This window comes from Uranotaenia lowii, chromosome 2, assembly GCF_029784155.1.
Source record: "Uranotaenia lowii strain MFRU-FL chromosome 2, ASM2978415v1, whole genome shotgun sequence".
Taxonomy (NCBI): Eukaryota; Metazoa; Arthropoda; class Insecta; order Diptera; family Culicidae; genus Uranotaenia; species Uranotaenia lowii.
Window position 1 is genome coordinate 435,436,453 of NC_073692.1, and position 22,014 is coordinate 435,458,466.

Below are 22,014 nucleotides of genomic sequence, written 5' to 3' on the forward strand. Positions count from 1 at the left end.
AATGGCTAAAACATACAGGTGAACTTATGGGCTTGTGATATAGCTCAGTTGGCAAGTCTGTTGTCTCCTGAGCCGATGTCCGCGAGTTCGAGCCCAAGAGCAAAAATCGAATACAGTTGTACCGGGTAAGTTTTTCAATAACACCACGCCAACTGTAACGTTGATAAAGTCGCGAATGCCATAATGATGGTAAAACGACTATAATCGAAACAAAAAAAAATACAGGTGAACTTAATAAAAAATTAACAACTTACCGTTAAATCAACCGATAAATCCGTATTGTCCAGTAGGATGACCCGACATGGAATCAGGTTTTTGTTGGTCGGAATCCGCTGCGACTTGATTCGGCTGTCGGCCGTGTCAGATCCGGGTAAATTCCGGGTCTTCCGGCGACTGAGAAACCGCAACATGGTGCAGTCCGGGGAATGCTACACCAATACCGAAAGTTTATCTGAGTAGGCCACGCAATAGCTCTGCCTCGTTTACTCCGTCGAATAGAGGAAGTAAGGTCTCACACAAATAGACTAGCTACAGGAGTAGGAGATATTTTCTTCTGCTAGTGCGCCTCTGATGTGGTAATCCAATTCTAATTCCACACAGGCCGCCTCCACAACCGGCAGGGCAACTTTCCATTCAATCTGCCCAATGAATGTGGCACTGGTTTGAGCTGTTGATGTTGTTATTCCGAAACTACTTAGTTGCTTTTGACTTTCTTCCTGTTTCACCGTTTTGAGATACCTTCATATACATTGATTTGCTTCGCTCCTAAATGTGTAGGGAATTTTTTCGCGACCCTTAATCGTATTCTGTGGCCACTTTGGAGCAGCCAGATAATGCTGGAGTCACTTCTACACAAGACACAGGAAAACACATCGATTCACAAACATCAGCACACGGAGCAAATAGGTGAGTGCTTCGCAAATATATCCCAGAAACGGCACCTTCCTTCTTCTGGTTTATTTCTTATGCAAAAGCGATGAATTGCTGTGGTGGCTGGCTCACAATCCTCTCACCCTTTTTCCCCTTCCGGAGACTTACCACCGAGGTACCGGACCCATAAAAACCCCCCAGTTTACACCAATCGACTCTACACTACACAGACCGTCGTTGTTATCGTATTTCAATATTTGATTTTTCTTTCCTTTACACTTCTGTGATGTGTTGCCAGGGATCACCTATATACGTAGGTACACGTAGTAGAACACGAACGTGTTTTATACGTGGACCCAAAGATAGCTAACGTGAAACTTCGAGCAATGCAATCCAGAGCATGTATTCTTTCGCTTCTTTCTTGAGTGATGGTCTCTTGCAACTGGGTAAGCACATGAATGGGCACATCAATTGGAAAACGATCCGTAGTAGAAGGGTCAAAACGGCTCCTCAACACACAATCTCCGAGTCCGAGAAGTATGCAAGATTTCAATTTTGGGACGTCGTTGTCCACCGCGGGTTGCACTCACACTAAACCTGAAACCGTATCCAACGTTGCGTCGAGCTCGATTGTTGACTGTCTTCTTCGAGTCGTTCGTACCGTGTACTCTGTTGCTGCTGCTGATGATGATGTTGGCCAAAAAGGCAAACTACCAACCAGAAACTTCTATGCTTCTTGACCGAGCGACCGACACCACCAGTTGGTGTTAGGCAGAGGCTTAAAGGAAAACGAAAAAAACCAATACAAAGCTGGAGCTGGAGTGTAGACTGACCTGATCGGGAGGCATTTGTGTCGTCCGCAGAATGGTCAGAAGCCGGAATCGAAAGAAAGAGCCCCACCAACCGAAGAAGTTTGTTCCACCAGTTGTGCTGATGATAGCGCGAGTCACCTCATTTGCTTATTACCTTCAGGGTATTATAATACCTGTGTGTATAGAAGGGAAGCAACCCAGTGTTTCTCAAGGGAATGAATTTAAAATTGTCATCCCACCGAATTTTTTATTCAATTCTTTTGTAGTAGTTGATCCTTAGAAGATCCATCAATGGGTATATAAACTGATACAATTTGGACACATATCAGTTACCGTTATGAAAAATCTTTCACTTTTGACCTAAGCTAACGATACTCAGTATGTATTACACACCTTTGCAATACTTCAAACATTTGGGGAACTAATTTTAATAGGTTTAAGAATTTGGTTATTTTTCAAACGTGAATGCCAATAAGTTGGTAAATGTTCCAAAATAAATAAATAGCAATAGGATAGGATCATGTTCCGCAGTTAAAACTTTTGGGGGCTAAAGTCGTCCCTTAGCCTGCCAGAAGGCTCCATGCCAAATTTTGGCTCGTGGAAAACTAGCCTCTGCTTATAAACGAAAACGTTATAACTTTGGTTGCAAAAAGGCTTGCTTTTCCTACCGGAAAAACAGTGGCGAAAAGAAATACTTTCCGATACTGTTTTGATTCTGAAAAAAAAAATTACTATCTGTTTCTTTATATTCGAAATCTTGATTCTGAGTGATTTCTCAATATATTGAAGCCTTATTAAAAACAGACTTCAAGTATAAGATTCGATGGTCTAAAGCAGGCATGTGAAACTGGGGGTTCTGGTCAATGCGGCCCGCGTAGTCCCGTCTTAAATTGTCACAAAAAACACCACTGATTTTTATGTAAAATATTACTGCATAAAAAACTAAAGCTGAATGTACCGATTTAACTGATTTTGTCTGCGGCCCTCTACGTCATAAATTTTTTTTAATGCGGTCCGCACACCTAAACGAGTTTGACATGCCTGGTCTAAAGTTTGTAGAAATCGGCTCAGTACCTAGTTCCTAATAGATATAAATCCAAGCTCTGCCGTTCCAATTTAATCTTGCCGAAGTGTAACTAAACAGACTTCAGGTCTTTGTGTTTTAAGATCATAAGTGAAGTTCTTGTTCTAGATCTTGGCGATGAACAATCTAAAAGTTAGAAATTCAAAATAGTTATTTATGCAACAAGTTGATAAAAGTAGATCTTTTTCAGCACGAGCCGTACATTAATTACGTTACGAGGCTTGCCGAGTTGGATTATTACGTCGAGTGCTCGTGCTTGATTACGTCGACACTGTTTTGAAAATTGTATCGAAAAGTACTACTTTTCGACAATGTTTTTTCGGCCGATAAAGCAGGCTTTTTTAAAACCAAACATATAATAATGATAAACAAACATTTTAGTACGAAGTTGCAAAAAATTATTTTAGACCAACTTTTAAATTTCAGAAATTGTATACTGGACTTGAAATAAGATATTCGTAATAAGATATCTACAGATTCTCTCTAATGAGCAAAATTAGGACCCTTAAAAGCGTTTTTTATGTTGATTTTTTTTTAAAAATTGAATATGAAATATTATCTGATTTCAATTGCTTATTACTACGGCTGAAGCGAGTTTGAAATCCTTCCTTTGTCGACTGGGTTGAAACAACACGAGGGGGTGGATAATTAAAAATAATCACAAAAATAAATTGAAATGTTGTACAAAAGCTTGTGTACAAGTGAATTTCAAAGAGGTCGTCTTGGGAGCCACTGCCCCGTATTCTCGAGTTACCTCTGGCTGTCCTGGATCCCTCAATGCGCTCGAATCAGTGGTTGTTTTCGTTATTTCTCCAGAATGTACAGAGGCAACAACATTATTATAATCCAACACCATCACAGCAGCAGCAACAGCAATACCAACAACGGGAGCCAGTTTTTCTTCCTCCATTGATCATCATATTTATTTAAAGTGCCAGCGAACCATTGCAAAAATATTAATACAGGAAAGTGCAACACACAAGTCCAATCTCACACGAATAAATTAGCAACGCCAACGCGCTATATAAAAAACATACGTCTCGCTAGTAGTAGTCTACCCTTCATACTAAATTTGATAAGGTTTAACAGATATTTTAACGCAAACGATAAAATATGATCGCTCCCAAGAATTTCACTTCACAACTTCGAAATAAGTCATACCTCAATTTAACAGTTCAAAAATGCACTTTTAGCAACCCACAAACGAAAATCACTACGGTTTACATCAAAAGATTCAAACGGCGAAGTAAAACAGCGACCCGAAAAATACGCCCCCATCTACTCAGATCAAAATGCAACACTCGACTAAACCGAGGTGACCCGACGACCGACCGCTAGCAACAAACTGCAGGTGCGCTTACCTTTCGCTGAATAAAGTTAAGCGTTTCGACTGTGGGCTGATTGGTTTCTTATTAAATTTAAGCGTTTGCTGATAATACATCTGGGGCACGTTCACACGTTGAGCATGCGTTTAATTGGAGGCTAACCTCACTCACATTGGATGATGACGTTTGCAAACAAACCGCTGTCAAACGCGCTCGAAATTGTGATCCGTGGCCGCTTCATTCTGACGTGTTTTTTATTCAATAAAATTGCTAAAATACAGTGTTTCTCTACGATTGCTGTTCCTTAATATTGTATCCAAAAGTATTCCAAAATGTTCGACATTCAAACGCACATGGTAAGAAAAGAAAACATTCTTCAAACCTGTAGTTTCTCATTCCTTACTTAAAAATTATTAAAACCGAAACCAGGACTTCGAGGGCCAGGGTCGCGCGGAAAAGCTGTCCCGGGTAATCATCACCTTGTTCGGAGCCGTCGGGCTCGTCTGGGGCTACATCATTCAGCAGTTTTCCCAGACGGTTTACATTCTGATTGCCGGGGTCCTGTTGGCTTCGATTGTAAGTTTGGTCTTTAATGTCCTATGCATCATTCGGGATTCAGTAAGAGAAATACCTTATTCCGCTTTTAGCTAACCATTCCTCCCTGGCCCATTTACCGCCGCAAACCACTGAAGTGGCAGAAACCACGCCCGCAACCGGCCCAGGTCGCCAGTGGCTCTGAATCTAGCGGGGAACCCGAGTCGGGAAAAAAGAAGAAGAAGTAATTTAAAACTTTCCATCTTTCGCCTGTAATAAATTTAAACAAATAATAATAATCAGTTTTTCACTTAAAGATATCAATTTGGAATCAAGCCTTTTGCAAATTCTCATTTTTTAATGTTAGTTTTTATAAAACTTTCGAGATTTTAGAGTTTTGAAATTTTTTCAATCAATAAACTGCCGTTCTAAGCAAGATTGTCCCATGTGGAAAAACGTGCAAACGAGAAAAACGCGATTGAAATTACTATTTCCAATTTTTCTCTCAAACTAAAAATTCACCGACAGTTTTTTGATAGTGAAAATTTCAAGTTAACACGTTCGTCGCCACGTCACCCATATATAGGTGACGGCTCTCTTAAGCAAGGTTGCCGCTCAGTTCTGCCACGCGTTGTAAATCTGAAGCTCTCTCGCTTTACTTTCATGCTCTGAGATTTTTTTTGGGCGACGAACGTGTTAATCATTTTACAATGTTGTCTACCAAAAAAAAATACATTTCCTACAAACAAACAGCAAATTAGAGCCAAAAATGCTCCGTGTGACACTTTTGCGTAGAATCAGAACGCATACCGATGCCAGTTCTACGGAAAACTGTCACACGGCTACAATTTTTCTATCATTTTAAAAGCTCGTAGAGTTTCTTTTTTTCCAAAAACTCAAGTTAAGCCGTAATTTGGGAAATACGTTCTTTTTTGTTTATAAAAATGTAAAGTTAAGTATGGATCCTGTAAGTAGTGCCTACCGAAAAGTGTTTAGTGAATATTTCTCTGAATAAAACACTCAAGGCTTCTCGCTCCTCTCCGCCCTCTATTTTAGTGTTCTTTTCAGTGAATAACATAAAATTCAACAGTTTAAACTCATTTAAGAGAATTTTTTTTATATAATTTGCATTTTTTTTGCACCTAGATGAAAATTTCGTATAAGTTTAGAATAAAGTGTACTTGTTTGAGTTTTTATTCGAAAGTTCACACCAAAAAAGAGTGTTTCCAACAAAAAAGTGAAAATGACCCAAAAGTCACATGGGACAGTCTTGCTTAGAACGGCAGTAAATATCTGTTCAAGATTGTTTCTCAAAGCTCAAAGTTCAGACTAAGGGGTGAAATTTGGTTAGTCATGTCACGAACTTGCGAGCAAGACCCGTTTTATACCATTCCCGTGGCATTCGTGTCCTAAAATATTATTTTAAAATAAAATGAAGCCGTCAGACAGCAGCGACACTATGTATCAGTTTTCAATTTCCTATCACACCGGTGAGAAGTTTGTTCTTCTAAGCAATTCTAAAATTGTGTTTTTAATGCTGTTCCCTGTTCCGTTGCGGATGCTCTAAAGCCTGCAGGCTATTAAAAGAGTTGACATCACACCTCCTCAATATTCAGAACAGACCCCGTTTTTTCAGCGGTACGTAAATATTGCCTGCCGATTTTAGAACGAGTTTGGCACAAATAATGTAAAGAGCAAGCAAAAGTATTAATATCCTGTTTATAACAAGTTTTGCAATAAAAATTGATTCACGAAGCTGAAAGCTTCCAGAATAAATATGGCTGAAACATCTGCAGCCTCCGATGTTAGGTCTGAGGGTGAATTCGAATTCATCCAACCGGAAAATCCATTTGCAGGTATGTGCATTGATGACACAACATTCCTGCAGGATGTTGAAGGTCGCAGTTCGTGCACCAGATGTGGCAAATCGAGGAAGTTTTTCTGTTACCACTGCTATGTGCCGGTAGCGGAACTAGAACAGAAGCTGCCATTCGTGAAGGTAGAGTACATTAAATTTTAATGGTTATATAGGTTCCCGTTTATAAAACGTCCAATATTTCAGTTACCCATCAAGATTGACGTTATCAAGCATAAGAATGAAATTGACGGAAAAAGTACGGCAATTCACGCTGCTATATTAGCTCCCGAGGAAGTCAAAGTATATACTTACCCCAACATTCCGGACTATCGTCTGGAAGATGATGTAGTGCTTATCTTCCCTACACCAACAGCAGTAACCGTAGCTAGTCTATTTAGTGGCTCTTGTCCGAAAGTGAAGGATAACTATGGGCTGCCCAAGGGTCATCATATTGGTACCTTGCTCAAGTGTCGATTGAACGAAATTGTAGCGGATCCCAATGAGACGAAAGTTGAAGATCGTTCTACTGGACAAATGACCCATCGCTATCCGGTTCGTAAGGCTGTGTTCATCGACAGCACCTGGAGCCAGTGTCGTGGCATCTACAAGGACGAAAGGGTAGCTTGTTTGCAGACAGTGGTGATTCAGAATCGAATTTCCCAATTCTGGCGACACCAGAAGAACAGTCCCCGCTGGTTTTTGGCTACGGTTGAAGCCATGCATCAGTTTCTGATCGAATTGCACATAACGGCTTTCGGACTTGATTCTCGATACCGTGGCCTAGAGCATTTAGGTTATCTGAACTTTCCCAGCGAAAAAGTGGTTGATTCTGAACGCGGTTGTAAGGAGAAAGAAACGGGGCCTTACAACGGACAATACGATAATATATTGTTCTTTTTCCTGCACATGTACAACTTAATACATGAGTACTATGAACATCATACGCTCCGGGCCTATCGTAGGCCATTGTTCCTTGAGGATAAATATAGGAAACAGTTGTTGGAGGAAAAGCAGAAAGAAGAAGAACAACCGAAAAATAGCAACGTACTGAGTTGAACTCATATTAGTGATATGCAAATTTGTTAATTTATTTTGCATTTTTTAAATAAATAAATAATTATTAATTCTGTCCATAGTGTTATATCTTTGCATAGCAGTATTCTACAACCAAAACCAGAACGCCTAATTCAAAAAACATTTGAACAAAATTGGTTAGCAGATGAACAAAACCATGAAAAAGGTAAAGGCTGACTAAATAATACACTAAAGTCTTTTTTACACGGGTTGGTTTTGCTCCATATTCCTAACACAGTTAGGAATCATTAGAACGATTCTCTTAGGTACGGTTCCTTCGAATCAACACGGTTTCTGAATGAAAATATTGTATACACAATATAAATTTGGAAATCAGTAAACTTTTGACTGTATCTGTATCCATTCATTAAGAAGATTGATATTTCATCATGTGTTATATTTTGTGATATGTGGAAATTTAGGCCTGATATCATGTTCATTTGGAAGACAGTTATTTTGAACCACCATGAAGGTTTTTCATTATAGACTTAGCGGTGCTGAGAAGTAAACAAATAATGAACTTGAATTCTGTTGTGTTGTGAGCCTACTTGGTTGAATGATTCAACTGAATGAAAGCAATCGAAAGATTCCTTTTAATTCAACCACGGTAAACGAAAAGTTCATATACCAGTATTTCGATAGCAACTTACTACCTTCTTCAGTGAACGTTTTCGATTGATGAATGTGTATCGTTCCACCCCCCCCCCCCCCCCCCAAAAACAGACAACGGCATAACTGCCGAGCATTCGGAGGTTTTTGCTACCTAGTAGTAGCTTACCTAACTCGGACAATATAAGGGAGGGAAACGATACACATTCATCAATCGAAAACGTTCACTGAAGAAGGTAGTAAGTTGCTATCGAAATACTGGTATATGAACTTTTCATTTACCGTGGTTGAATTAAAAGGAATCTTTCGATTGCTTTGATTCAGAATTTGAATTATCTATTATGTTTAAAGTTTACAAAAAAAAAAACTTTAATTCAAACTTACCATTTAGAAGAATAGAATTGATAACTTCACAACTTCGTCAGATGGTTTAAAAATTACTGCTGGAATGAATGTGTTCATTTTTTTCACAATGCCGTTTTTTTTAGTTTTCATAAGAACTTCGTATGAAAATTGAAAGGATTTCACAAGACTCAAGAGAGATCAATAGTAGGAAAGATCACATGCGGGATATACATGGTGTTTCGATAGAAGGTCCAGCAGTTGATCGACGGAGCTCGATTTCAACAGGTTCACCGTGCTGAAATTGGCTAACGCGCCGTTGTACTGAAGCGGAGATTGCAGGTTCAAGTCCTGCCGGTAAGACGTTGTATCTTTTTCGAAAAATCCATGATATTTACGGCTTATGTTCTTTCATTATGTGATACCTCATGTTCCTCTTATTCTCTAATGTTTCACTAAAATATGAAAAATAATTTTACACTTTAAAAGGCTCTTCATAAGATATATCTTATGAAAATTATAATAAGAATTTGCCTGAGTTATCAGACCGTTTCATTTGCAGCGGTACAATGCAACCGCATCACTAAAACATTTCATTTCAAGCGGTACAGGCCCACAAAGAGCTTATTTCACCCAATCCGATAAATATGAAAAAAAAGCTTGTGTCAAGTTAGGAACAAAACGTTTTCATAGCTAGGAACAAAACATTTCAACCACTGCTAGTCAGTTTTGAAACATTTCACTAGACTAGCGCCATCTATGATTCGCTAGAAAAAGCTCTGCTATAATGTTTTTAAACTTTATTTGGAACCGACTTATACGTTTCTGTTATTGTTATTGGATAGAATTTTTATTAAACACAACTAATGAACTGAAGAAATACTTCTGGGGCCCTTCAGATACCACGCGGACAGAAAAATGAGATTTTTGACCCTCTCGTCTCCTACCGTAGACAAGCGAAGACAATTTTTTTCAACAAAAAAATCAATTTCAATGTTTGAAAAATGTTGTTCAAAAACCTCGATAAACTCGTAGCCACTAATATATCAGGAGTGTTCTAGAGACTGTCCCGAACAACCCAGTATAAGTGGCACTACCAGAACTAGGGTCAGAGGCGAGTTATAGGGTTTCAAAGTTCAGTATGCAGAATAAAATGCAATTTCAATGTTTGAAAAATGTTGTTCAAAAACCTCGATATAAACTCGTAGCCACTATATCAGGAGTGTTCTAGAGACTGTCCCGAACAACCCAGTATAGGTGGCACTACCAGAACTAGGGTCAGAGGCGAGTTATAGGGTTTCAAAGCTCAGTATGCGGAATTTTTTTTAAAATGAAAAAAAATGCAATTTCAATGTTTGAAAAATGTTGGTCAAAAACCTCGATATAAACTCGAAGCCACTATATCAGGAGTGTTCTAGAGACTGTCCCGAACAACCCAGTATAGGTGGCACTACCAGAACTAGGGTCAGAGGCGAGTTATAGGGTGTTAAAGTTCAGTATGCAGATTTTTTGTTGAAAATAAAAAAAATGCAATTTCAATGTTTGAAAAATGTTGTTCAAAAACCTCGATATAAACTCGTAGCCACTATATCAGGAGTGTTCTAGAGACTGTCCCAAACAACCCAGTATAGGTGGCACTACCAGAACTAGGGTCAGAGGCGAGTTATAGGGTGTTAAAGTTCAGTTTGCAGATTTTTTGTTGAAAATAAAAAAAAATGCAATTTCAATGTTTGAAAAATGTTGTTCAAAAACCTCGATATAAACTCGTAGCCACTATATCAGGAGTGTTTTAGAGACTGTCCCGAACAACCCAATATAGGTGGCACTACCAGAACTAGGGTCAGAGGCGAGTTATAGGGTTTCAAAGTTCAGTATGCAGATTTTTTGTTGAAAATAAAAAAAAATGCAATTTCAATGTTTGAAAAATGTTGTTCAAAAACCTCGATATAAACTCGTAGCCACTATATCAGGAGTGTTCTAGAGACTGTTCCAAACAACCCAGTATAGGTGGCACTACCAGAACTAGGGTCAGAGGCGAGTTATAGGGTGTTAAAGTTCAGTATGCAGATTTTTTGTTGAAAATTAAAAAAAAATGCAATTTCAATGTTTGAAAAATGTTGTTCAAAAACCTCGATATAAACTCGTAGCCACTATATCAGGAGTGTTCTAGAGACTGTCCCGAACAACCCAGTATAGGTGGCACTACCAGAACTAGGGTCAGAGGCGAGTTATAGGGTGTTAAAGTTCAGTATGCAGATTTTTTGATGAAAATAAAAAAAAAATGCAATTTCAATGTTTGAAAAATGTTGTTCAAAAACCTCGATATAAACTCGTAGCCACTATATCAGGAGTGTTCTAGAGACTGTCCCGAACAACCCAGTATAGGTGGCACTACCAGAACTAGGGTCAGAGGCGAGTTATAGGGTGTTAAAGTTCAGTATGCAGATTTTTTGTTGAAAATTAAAAAAAAATGCAATTTCAATGTTTGAAAAATGTTGTTCAAAAACCTCGATATAAACTCGTAGCCACTATATCAGGAGTGTTCTAGAGACTGTCCCGAACAACCCAGTATAGGTGGCACTACCAGAACTAGGGTCAGAGGCGAGTTAGAGGGTGTTAAAGTTCAGTATGCAGATTTTTTGATGAAAATAAAAAAAATGCAATTTCAATGTTTGAAAAATGTTGTTCAAAAACCTCGATATAAACTCGTAGCCACTATATCAGGAGTGTTCTAGAGACTGTCCCGAACAACCCAGTATAGGTGGCACTACCAGAACTAGGGTCAGAGGCGAGTTATAGGGTTTCAAAGCTCAGTATGCGGAATTTTTTTTAAAATGAAAAAAAATGCAATTTCAATGTTTGAAAAATGTTGGTCAAAAACCTCGATATAAACTCGAAGCCACTATATCAGGAGTGTTCTAGAGACTGTCCCGAACAACCCAGTATAGGTGGCACTACCAGAACTAGGGTCAGAGGCGAGTTATAGGGTGTTAAAGTTCAGTATGCAGATTTTTTGTTGAAAATTAAAAAAAATGCAATTTCAATGTTTGAAAAATGTTGTTCAAAAACCTCGATATAAACTCGTAGCCACTATATCAGGAGTGTTCTAGAGACTGTCCCGAACAACCCAATATAGGTGGCACTACCAGAACTAGGGTCAGAGGCGAGTTATAGGGTGTTAAAGTTCAGTATGCAGATTTTTTGTTGAAAATTAAAAAAAATGCAATTTCAATGTTTGAAAAATGTTGTTCAAAAACCTCGATATAAACTCGTAGCCACTATATCAGGAGTGTTCTAGAGACTGTCCCGAACAACCCAGTATAGGTGGCACTACCAGAACTAGGGTCAGAGGCGAGTTATAGGGTGTTAAAGTTCAGTATGCAGATTTTTTGTTGAAAATTAAAAAAAATGCAATTTCAATGTTTGAAAAATGTTGTTCAAAAACCTCGATATAAACTCGTAGCCACTATATCAGGAGTGTTCTAGAGACTGTCCCGAACAACTCAATATAGGTGGCACTACCAGAACTAGGGTCAGAGGCGAGTTATAGGGTGTTAAAGTTCAGTATGCAGATTTTTTGTTGAAAATTTAAAAAATTGCAATTTCAATGTTTGAAAAATGTTGTTCAAAAACCTCGATATAAACTCGTAGCCACTATATCAGGAGTGTTTTAGAGACTGTCCCGAACAACCCAGTATAGATGGCACTACCAGAACTAGGGTCAGAGGCGAGTTATAGGGTTTCAAAGTTCAGTATGCAGATTTTTTGTTGAAAATTAAAAAAAAATGCAATTTCAATGTTGGAAAAATGTTGTTCAAAAACCTCGATATAAACTCGTAGCCACTATATCAGGAGTGTTCTAGAGACTGTCCCGAACAACCCAGTATAGGTGGCACTACCAGAACTAGGGTCAGAGGCGAGTTATAGGGTGTTAAAGTTCAGTATGCAGATTTTTTGTTGAAAATAAAAAAAATGCAATTTCAATGTTTGAAAAATGTTGTTCAAAAACCTCGATATAAACTCGTAGCCACTATATCAGGAGTGTTCTAGAGACTGTCCCAAACAACCCAGTATAGGTGGCACTACCAGAACTAGGGTCAGAGGCGAGTTATAGGGTGTTAAAGTTCAGTTTGCAGATTTTTTGTTGAAAATAAAAAAAAATGCAATTTCAATGTTTGAAAAATGTTGTTCAAAAACCTCGATATAAACTCGTAGCCACTATATCAGGAGTGTTTTAGAGACTGTCCCGAACAACCCAATATAGGTGGCACTACCAGAACTAGGGTCAGAGGCGAGTTATAGGGTTTCAAAGTTCAGTATGCAGATTTTTTGTTGAAAATAAAAAAAAATGCAATTTCAATGTTTGAAAAATGTTGTTCAAAAACCTCGATATAAACTCGTAGCCACTATATCAGGAGTGTTCTAGAGACTGTTCCAAACAACCCAGTATAGGTGGCACTACCAGAACTAGGGTCAGAGGCGAGTTATAGGGTGTTAAAGTTCAGTATGCAGATTTTTTGTTGAAAATTAAAAAAAAATGCAATTTCAATGTTTGAAAAATGTTGTTCAAAAACCTCGATATAAACTCGTAGCCACTATATCAGGAGTGTTCTAGAGACTGTCCCGAACAACCCAGTATAGGTGGCACTACCAGAACTAGGGTCAGAGGCGAGTTATAGGGTGTTAAAGTTCAGTATGCAGATTTTTTGATGAAAATAAAAAAAAAAATGCAATTTCAATGTTTGAAAAATGTTGTTCAAAAACCTCGATATAAACTCGTAGCCACTATATCAGGAGTGTTCTAGAGACTGTCCCGAACAACCCAGTATAGGTGGCACTACCAGAACTAGGGTCAGAGGCGAGTTATAGGGTGTTAAAGTTCAGTATGCAGATTTTTTGTTGAAAATTAAAAAAAAATGCAATTTCAATGTTTGAAAAATGTTGTTCAAAAACCTCGATATAAACTCGTAGCCACTATATCAGGAGTGTTCTAGAGACTGTCCCGAACAACCCAGTATAGGTGGCACTACCAGAACTAGGGTCAGAGGCGAGTTAGAGGGTGTTAAAGTTCAGTATGCAGATTTTTTGATGAAAATAAAAAAAATGCAATTTCAATGTTTGAAAAATGTTGTTCAAAAACCTCGATATAAACTCGTAGCCACTATATCAGGAGTGTTCTAGAGACTGTCCCGAACAACCCAGTATAGGTGGCACTACCAGAACTAGGGTCAGAGGCGAGTTATAGGGTTTCAAAGCTCAGTATGCGGAATTTTTTTGAAAATGAAAAAATGCAATTTCAATGTTTGAAAAATGTTGTTCAAAAACCTCGATATAAACTCGAAGCCACTATATCAGGAGTGTTCTAGAGACTGTCCCGAACAACCCAATATAGGTGGCACTACCAGAACTAGGGTCAGAGGCGAGTTAGAGGGTGTTAAAGTTCAGTATGCAGATTTTTTGTTGAAAATAAAAAAAAATGCAATTTCAATGTTTGAAAAATGTTGTTCAAAAACCTCGATATAAACTCGTAGCCACTATATCAGGAGTGTTCTAGAGACTGTCCCGAACAACCCAAAATGGGTGGCACTACCAGAACTAGGGTCAGAGGCGAGTTATAGGGTTTCAAAGTTCAGTATGCAGATTTTTTGTTGAAAATAAAAAAAATGCAATTTCAATGTTTGAAAAATGTTGTTCAAAAACCTCGATATAAACTCGTAGCCACTATATCAGGAGTGTTCTAGAGACTGTCCCGAACAACCCAGTATAGGTGGCACTACCAGAACTAGGGTCAGAGGCGAGTTATAGGGTTTCAAAGTTCAGTATGCAGATTTTTTGTTGAAAATTTAAAAAAATGCAATTTCAATGTTTGAAAAATGTTGTTCAAAAACCTCGATATAAACTCGTAGCCACTATATCAGGAGTGTTCTAGAGACTGTCCCGAACAACCCAATATAGGTGGCACTACCAGAACTAGGGTCAGAGGCGAGTTATAGGGTGTTAAAGTTCAGTATGCAGATTTTTTGTTGAAAATTTAAAAAATTGCAATTTCAATGTTTGAAAAATGTTGTTCAAAAACCTCGATATAAACTCGTAGCCACTATATCAGGAGTGTTCTAGAGACTGTCCCGAACAACCCAGTATAGGTGGCACTACCAGAACTAGGGTCAGAGGCGAGTTATAGGGTTTCAAAGTTCAGTATGCAGAATAAAATGCAATTTCAATGTTTGAAAAATGTTGTTCAAAAACCTCGATATAAACTCGTAGCCACTATATCAGGAGTGTTCTAGAGACTGTCCCGAACAACCCAGTATAGGTGGCACTATCAGAACTAGGGTCAGAGGCGAGTTATAGGGTGTTAAAGTTCAGTATGCAGATTTTTTGTTGAAAATAAAAAAAAATGCAATTTCAATGTTTGAAAAATGTTGTTCAAAAACCTCGATATAAACTCGTAGCCACTATATCAGGAGTGTTCTAGAGACTGTCCCGAACAACCCAGTATAGGTGGCACTACCAGAACTAGGGTCAGAGGCGAGTTATAGGGTTTCAAAGTTCAGTATGCAGATTTTTTGTTGAAAATTAAAAAAAATGCAATTTCAATGTTTGAAAAATGTTGTTCAAAAACCTCGATATAAACTCGTAGCCACTATATCAGGAGTGTTCTAGAGACTGTCCCGAACAACGCAATATAGGTGGCACTACCAGAACTAGGGTCAGAGGCGAGTTATAGGGTGTTAAAGTTCAGTATGCAGATTTTTTGTTGAAAATTTAAAAAAATGCAATTTCAATGTTTGAAAAATGTTGTTCAAAAACCTCGATATAAACTCGTAGCCACTATATCAGGAGTGTTCCAGAGACTGTCCCAAACAACCCAGTATAGGTGGCACTACCAGAACTAGGGTCAGAGGCGAGTTATAGGGTTTCAAAGTTCAGTATGCAGATTTTTTGTTGAAAATAAAAAAAAATGCAGTTTCAATGTTTGAAAAATGTTGTTCAAAAACCTCGATATAAACTCGTAGCCACTATATCAGGAGTGTTCTAGAGACTGTCCCGAACAACCCAATATAGGTGGCACTACCAGAACTAGGGTCAGAGGCGAGTTATAGGGTGTTAAAGTTCAGTATGCAGATTTTTTGTTGAAAATAAAAAAAAATGCAATTTCAATGTTTGAAAAATGTTGTTCAAAAACCTCGATATAAACTCGTAGCCACTATATCAGGAGTGTTTAAGAGACTGTCCCGAACAACCCAGTATAGGTGGCACTACCAGAACTAGGGTCAGAGGCGAGTTATAGGGTTTCAAAGTTCAGTATGCAGATTTTTTGTTGAAAATAAAAAAAAATGCAATTTCAATGTTTGAAAAATGTTGTTCAAAAACCTCGATATAAACTCGTAGCCACTATATCAGGAGTGTTCTAGAGACTGTCCCGAACAACCCAGTATAGGTGGCACTACCAGAACTAGGGTCAGAGGCGAGTTATAGGGTTTCAAAGTTCAGTATGCAGATTTTTTGTTGAAAATAAAAAAAAATGCAATTTCAATGTTTGAAAAATGTTGTTCAAAAACCTCGATATAAACTCGTAGCCACTATATCAAGAGTGTTCTAGAGACTGTCCCGAACAACTCAATATAGGTGGCACTACCAGAACTAGGGTCAGAGGCGAGTTATAGGGTGTTAAAGTTCAGTATGCAGATTTTTTGTTGAAAATTTAAAAAAATGCAATTTCAATGTTTGAAAAATGTTGTTCAAAAACCTCGATATAAACTCGTAGCCACTATATCAGGAGTGTTCTAGAGACTGTCTCAAACAACCCAGTATAGGTGGCACTACCAGAACTAGGGTCAGAGGCGAGTTATAGGGTTTCAAAGTTCAGTATGCAGATTTTTTGTTGAAAATAAAAAAAAATGCAATTTCAATGTTTGAAAAATGTTGTTCAAAAACCTCGATATAAACTCGTAGCCACTATATCAGGAGTGTTCTAGAGACTGTCCCGAACAACCCAGTATAGGTGGCACTACCAGAACTAGGGTCAGAGGCGAGTTATAGGGTTTCAAAGCTCAGTATGCGGAATTTTTTTTAAAATGAAAAAAAATGCAATTTCAATGTTTGAAAAATGTTGGTCAAAAACCTCGATATAAACTCGAAGCCACTATATCAGGAGTGTTCTAGAGACTGTCCCGAACAACCCAGTATAGGTGGCACTACCAGAACTAGGGTCAGAGGCGAGTTATAGGGTGTTAAAGTTCAGTATGCAGATTTTTTGTTGAAAATTAAAAAAAATGCAATTTCAATGTTTGAAAAATGTTGTTCAAAAACCTCGATATAAACTCGTAGCCACTATATCAGGAGTGTTCTAGAGACTGTCCCGAACAACCCAATATAGGTGGCACTACCAGAACTAGGGTCAGAGGCGAGTTATAGGGTGTTAAAGTTCAGTATGCAGATTTTTTGTTGAAAATTAAAAAAAATGCAATTTCAATGTTTGAAAAATGTTGTTCAAAAACCTCGATATAAACTCGTAGCCACTATATCAGGAGTGTTCTAGAGACTGTCCCGAACAACCCAGTATAGGTGGCACTACCAGAACTAGGGTCAGAGGCGAGTTATAGGGTGTTAAAGTTCAGTATGCAGATTTTTTGTTGAAAATTAAAAAAAATGCAATTTCAATGTTTGAAAAATGTTGTTCAAAAACCTCGATATAAACTCGTAGCCACTATATCAGGAGTGTTCTAGAGACTGTCCCGAACAACTCAATATAGGTGGCACTACCAGAACTAGGGTCAGAGGCGAGTTATAGGGTGTTAAAGTTCAGTATGCAGATTTTTTGTTGAAAATTTAAAAAATTGCAATTTCAATGTTTGAAAAATGTTGTTCAAAAACCTCGATATAAACTCGTAGCCACTATATCAGGAGTGTTTTAGAGACTGTCCCGAACAACCCAGTATAGATGGCACTACCAGAACTAGGGTCAGAGGCGAGTTATAGGGTTTCAAAGTTCAGTATGCAGATTTTTTGTTGAAAATTAAAAAAAAATGCAATTTCAATGTTGGAAAAATGTTGTTCAAAAACCTCGATATAAACTCGTAGCCACTATATCAGGAGTGTTCTAGAGACTGTCCCGAACAACCCAGTATAGGTGGCACTACCAGAACTAGGGTCAGAGGCGAGTTATAGGGTGTTAAAGTTCAGTATGCAGATTTTTTGTTGAAAATAAAAAAAATGCAATTTCAATGTTTGAAAAATGTTGTTCAAAAACCTCGATATAAACTCGTAGCCACTATATCAGGAGTGTTCTAGAGACTGTCCCAAACAACCCAGTATAGGTGGCACTACCAGAACTAGGGTCAGAGGCGAGTTATAGGGTTTCAAAGTTCAGTATGCAGAATAAAATGCAATTTCAATGTTTGAAAAATGTTGTTCAAAAACCTCGATATAAACTCGTAGCCACTATATCAGGAGTGTTCTAGAGACTGTCCCGAACAACCCAGTATAGGTGGCACTACCAGAACTAGGGTCAGAGGCGAGTTATAGGGTGTTAAAGTTCAGTATGCAGATTTTTTGTTGAAAATTTAAAAAAATGCAATTTCAATGTTTGAAAAATGTTGTTCAAAAACCTCGATATAAACTCGTAGCCACTATATCAGGAGTGTTCCAGAGACTGTCCCAAACAACCCAGTATAGGTGGCACTACCAGAACTAGGGTCAGAGGCGAGTTATAGGGTTTCAAAGTTCAGTATGCAGATTTTTTGTTGAAAATAAAAAAAAATGCAGTTTCAATGTTTGAAAAATGTTGTTCAAAAACCTCGATATAAACTCGTAGCCACTATATCAGGAGTGTTCTAGAGACTGTCCCGAACAACCCAATATAGGTGGCACTACCAGAACTAGGGTCAGAGGCGAGTTATAGGGTGTTAAAGTTCAGTATGCAGATTTTTTGTTGAAAATAAAAAAAAATGCAATTTCAATGTTTGAAAAATGTTGTTCAAAAACCTCGATATAAACTCGTAGCCACTATATCAGGAGTGTTTAAGAGACTGTCCCGAACAACCCAGTATAGGTGGCACTACCAGAACTAGGGTCAGAGGCGAGTTATAGGGTTTCAAAGTTCAGTATGCAGATTTTTTGTTGAAAATAAAAAAAAATGCAATTTCAATGTTTGAAAAATGTTGTTCAAAAACCTCGATATAAACTCGTAGCCACTATATCAGGAGTGTTCTAGAGACTGTTCCAAACAACCCAGTATAGGTGGCACTACCAGAACTAGGGTCAGAGGCGAGTTAGAGGGTGTTAAAGTTCAGTATGCAGATTTTTTGTTGAAAATTAAAAAAAAATGCAATTTCAATGTTTGAAAAATGTTGTTCAAAAACCTCGATATAAACTCGTAGCCACTATATCAGGAGTGTTCTAGAGACTGTCCCGAACAACCCAGTATAGGTGGCACTACCAGAACTAGGGTCAGAGGCGAGTTAGAGGGTGTTAAAGTTCAGTATGCAGATTTTTTGATGAAAATAAAAAAAATGCAATTTCAATGTTTGAAAAATGTTGTTCAAAAACCTCGATATAAACTCGTAGCCACTATATCAGGAGTGTTCTAGAGACTGTCCCGAACAACCCAGTATAGGTGGCACTACCAGAACTAGGGTCAGAGGCGAGTTATAGGGTTTCAAAGCTCAGTATGCGGAATTTTTTTTAAAATGAAAAAAAATGCAATTTCAATGTTTGAAAAATGTTGGTCAAAAACCTCGATATAAACTCGAAGCCACTATATCAGGAGTGTTCTAGAGACTGTCCCGAACAACCCAGTATAGGTGGCACCAGGCTTACCATTTCTCTTACGAGAATCACCCACGTGCTCGGTTTTCGATTCTCGGTAGAGATTCTCTGAAACGCACCGCAGAGATTTTTAGCCGAACCTCTGTAGAGAATCTGTAAATCGACACGACAGAGCTAACGCACACTACAGTGAAAAAATGTTTTCACCACGGAGAGCGACAGCGACGGCAGCTGGCTTGGCTTGATGCGTTTACCAACACATACGAAGCTGAACCACTCGCCCGAAACATTCATCGTTGTTGATGCTATTATTATGCACACCGTCGTGTTTGTTTTTGTCTTTGCTTTTTGGTGGCTTCAACTAGTCGGTTCTGTGTTTTCACCGGGGTGCTCTACAGTGACAAATCCTCGCACGCCGGAGCTATTGAACTAAGGTGTGTGTGGCTTTCGAAACCGGGGTGCGAATAATGTGTGGAGAGGATCGAAAAATCTCACCCGGGTGATTTGCAACTATCGCACGGGAGTGTTTTTTTCTCCGTTCTCCGTTTTTCTCGGTAGAGAATGGCATCTCTGGGTGGCACTACCAGAACTAGGGTCAGAGGCGAGTTATAGGGTGTTAAAGTTCAGTATGCAGATTTTTTGATGAAAATAAAAAAAAAATGCAATTTCAATGTTTGAAAAATGTTGTTCAAAAACCTCGATATAAACTCGTAGCCACTATATCAGGAGTGTTCTAGAGACTGTCCCGAACAACCCAGTATAGGTGGCACTACCAGAACTAGGGTCAGAGGCGAGTTATAGGGTGTTAAAGTTCAGTATGCAGATTTTTTGTTGAAAATTAAAAAAAAATGCAATTTCAATGTTTGAAAAATGTTGTTCAAAAACCTCGATATAAACTCGTAGCCACTATATCAGGAGTGTTCTAGAGACTGTCCCGAACAACCCAGTATAGGTGGCACTACCAGAACTAGGGTCAGAGGCGAGTTAGAGGGTGTTAAAGTTCAGTATGCAGATTTTTTGATGAAAATAAAAAAAATGCAATTTCAATGTTTGAAAAATGTTGTTCAAAAACCTCGATATAAACTCGTAGCCACTATATCAGGAGTGTTCTAGAGACTGTCCCGAACAACCCAGTATAGGTGGCACTACCAGAACTAGGGTCAGAGGCGAGTTATAGGGTTTCAAAGCTCAGTATGCGGAATTTTTTTTAAAATGAAAAAAAATGCAATTTCAATGTTTGAAAAATGTTGGTCAAAAACCTCGATATAAACTCGAAGCCACTATATCAGGAGTGTTCTAGAGACTGTCCCGAACAACCCAGTATAGGTGGCACTACCAGAACTAGGGTCAGAGGCGAGTTATAGGGTGTTAAAGTTCAGTATGCAGATTTTTTGTTGAAAATTTAAAAAAATGCAATTTCAATGTTTGAAAAATGTTGTTCAAAAACCTCGATATAAACTCGTAGCCACTATATCAGGAGTGTTCTAGAGACTGTCCCGAACAACCCAATATAGGTGGCACTACCAGAACTAGGGTCAGAGGCGAGTTATAGGGTGTTAAAGTTCAGTATGCAGATTTTTTGTTGAAAATTAAAAAAAATGCAATTTCAATGTTTGAAAAATGTTGTTCAAAAACCTCGATATAAACTCGTAGCCACTATATCAGGAGTGTTCTAGAGACTGTCCCGAACAACCCAGTATAGGTGGCACTACCAGAACTAGGGTCAGAGGCGAGTTATAGGGTGTTAAAGTTCAGTATGCAGATTTTTTGTTGAAAATTAAAAAAAATGCAATTTCAATGTTTGAAAAATGTTGTTCAAAAACCTCGATATAAACTCGTAGCCACTATATCAGGAGTGTTCTAGAGACTGTCCCGAACAACTCAATATAGGTGGCACTACCAGAACTAGGGTCAGAGGCGAGTTATAGGGTGTTAAAGTTCAGTATGCAGATTTTTTGTTGAAAATTTAAAAAATTGCAATTTCAATGTTTGAAAAATGTTGTTCAAAAACCTCGATATAAACTCGTAGCCACTATATCAGGAGTGTTTTAGAGACTGTCCCGAACAACCCAGTATAGATGGCACTACCAGAACTAGGGTCAGAGGCGAGTTATAGGGTTTCAAAGTTCAGTATGCAGATTTTTTGTTGAAAATTAAAAAAAAATGCAATTTCAATGTTGGAAAAATGTTGTTCAAAAACCTCGATATAAACTCGTAGCCACTATATCAGGAGTGTTCTAGAGACTGTCCCGAACAACCCAGTATAGGTGGCACTACCAGAACTAGGGTCAGAGGCGAGTTATAGGGTGTTAAAGTTCAGTATGCAGATTTTTTGTTGAAAATAAAAAAAATGCAATTTCAATGTTTGAAAAATGTTGTTCAAAAACCTCGATATAAACTCGTAGCCACTATATCAGGAGTGTTCTAGAGACTGTCCCAAACAACCCAGTATAGGTGGCACTACCAGAACTAGGGTCAGAGGCGAGTTATAGGGTGTTAAAGTTCAGTTTGCAGATTTTTTGTTGAAAATAAAAAAAAATGCAATTTCAATGTTTGAAAAATGTTGTTCAAAAACCTCGATATAAACTCGTAGCCACTATATCAGGAGTGTTTTAGAGACTGTCCCGAACAACCCAATATAGGTGGCACTACCAGAACTAGGGTCAGAGGCGAGTTAGAGGGTGTTAAAGTTCAGTATGCAGATTTTTTGTTGAAAATAAAAAAAAATGCAATTTC

The 22,014-nt window shown here is 38.2% G+C and overlaps 2 protein-coding genes and 1 long non-coding RNA gene across 5 annotated transcripts; 2 read left to right on the plus strand and 1 right to left on the minus strand.

The window, feature by feature from the left end:
* Window positions 1–254: 254 nt before the first annotated feature.
* Window positions 255–4,063, minus strand: LOC129745864 (uncharacterized). 3 transcript variants are annotated; one of them, XR_008737198.1, is made up of 2 exons: window positions 3,928–4,063; window positions 255–1,467 (listed from the first exon to the last, which is right to left on the minus strand). It is a non-coding gene; the product is annotated as an uncharacterized LOC129745864 (long non-coding RNA). The 3 variants fall into 3 exon arrangements; XR_008737199.1 differs by having other exon boundaries at window positions 255–1,648; XR_008737197.1 differs by having other exon boundaries at window positions 255–1,580; window positions 3,928–4,057.
* Window positions 4,064–4,275: 212 nt separating this feature from the next.
* Window positions 4,276–4,924, plus strand: LOC129748935 (signal peptidase complex subunit 1). The gene is made up of 3 exons (XM_055743743.1): window positions 4,276–4,447; window positions 4,521–4,667; window positions 4,739–4,924. The coding sequence occupies exons 1-3, from the start codon at window positions 4,424–4,426 to the stop codon at window positions 4,871–4,873; spliced, it is 306 nt and encodes a 101-aa protein (XP_055599718.1). The 5' UTR covers window positions 4,276–4,423; the 3' UTR covers window positions 4,874–4,924.
* A 1,312-nt stretch (window positions 4,925–6,236) lies between these two features.
* Window positions 6,237–7,612, plus strand: LOC129747014 (tRNA-uridine aminocarboxypropyltransferase 1). Its single transcript, XM_055741027.1, has 2 exons — window positions 6,237–6,624; window positions 6,688–7,612. The coding sequence occupies exons 1-2, from the start codon at window positions 6,403–6,405 to the stop codon at window positions 7,537–7,539; spliced, it is 1,074 nt and encodes a 357-aa protein (XP_055597002.1). The 5' UTR covers window positions 6,237–6,402; the 3' UTR covers window positions 7,540–7,612.
* The last annotated feature ends 14,402 nt before the right edge of the window (window positions 7,613–22,014 follow it).

Excerpts from the sequence above, each read along its gene's own strand:
- LOC129748935 (XM_055743743.1), top strand. The coding sequence starts at position 4,424 with ATGTTCGACATTCAAACGCACATG. Across the intron at positions 4,448-4,520 it reads TCGACATTCAAACGCACATG|GACTTCGAGGGCCAGGGTCG; the intron begins GTAAGAAAAGAA and ends AACCGAAACCAG. Across the intron at positions 4,668-4,738 it reads GGGTCCTGTTGGCTTCGATT|CTAACCATTCCTCCCTGGCC; the intron begins GTAAGTTTGGTC and ends TTCCGCTTTTAG.
- LOC129747014 (XM_055741027.1), top strand. The coding sequence starts at position 6,403 with ATGGCTGAAACATCTGCAGCCTCCGATGTTAGGTCTGAGGGTGAATTC. Across the intron at positions 6,625-6,687 it reads AGAAGCTGCCATTCGTGAAG|TTACCCATCAAGATTGACGT; the intron begins GTAGAGTACATT and ends CCAATATTTCAG.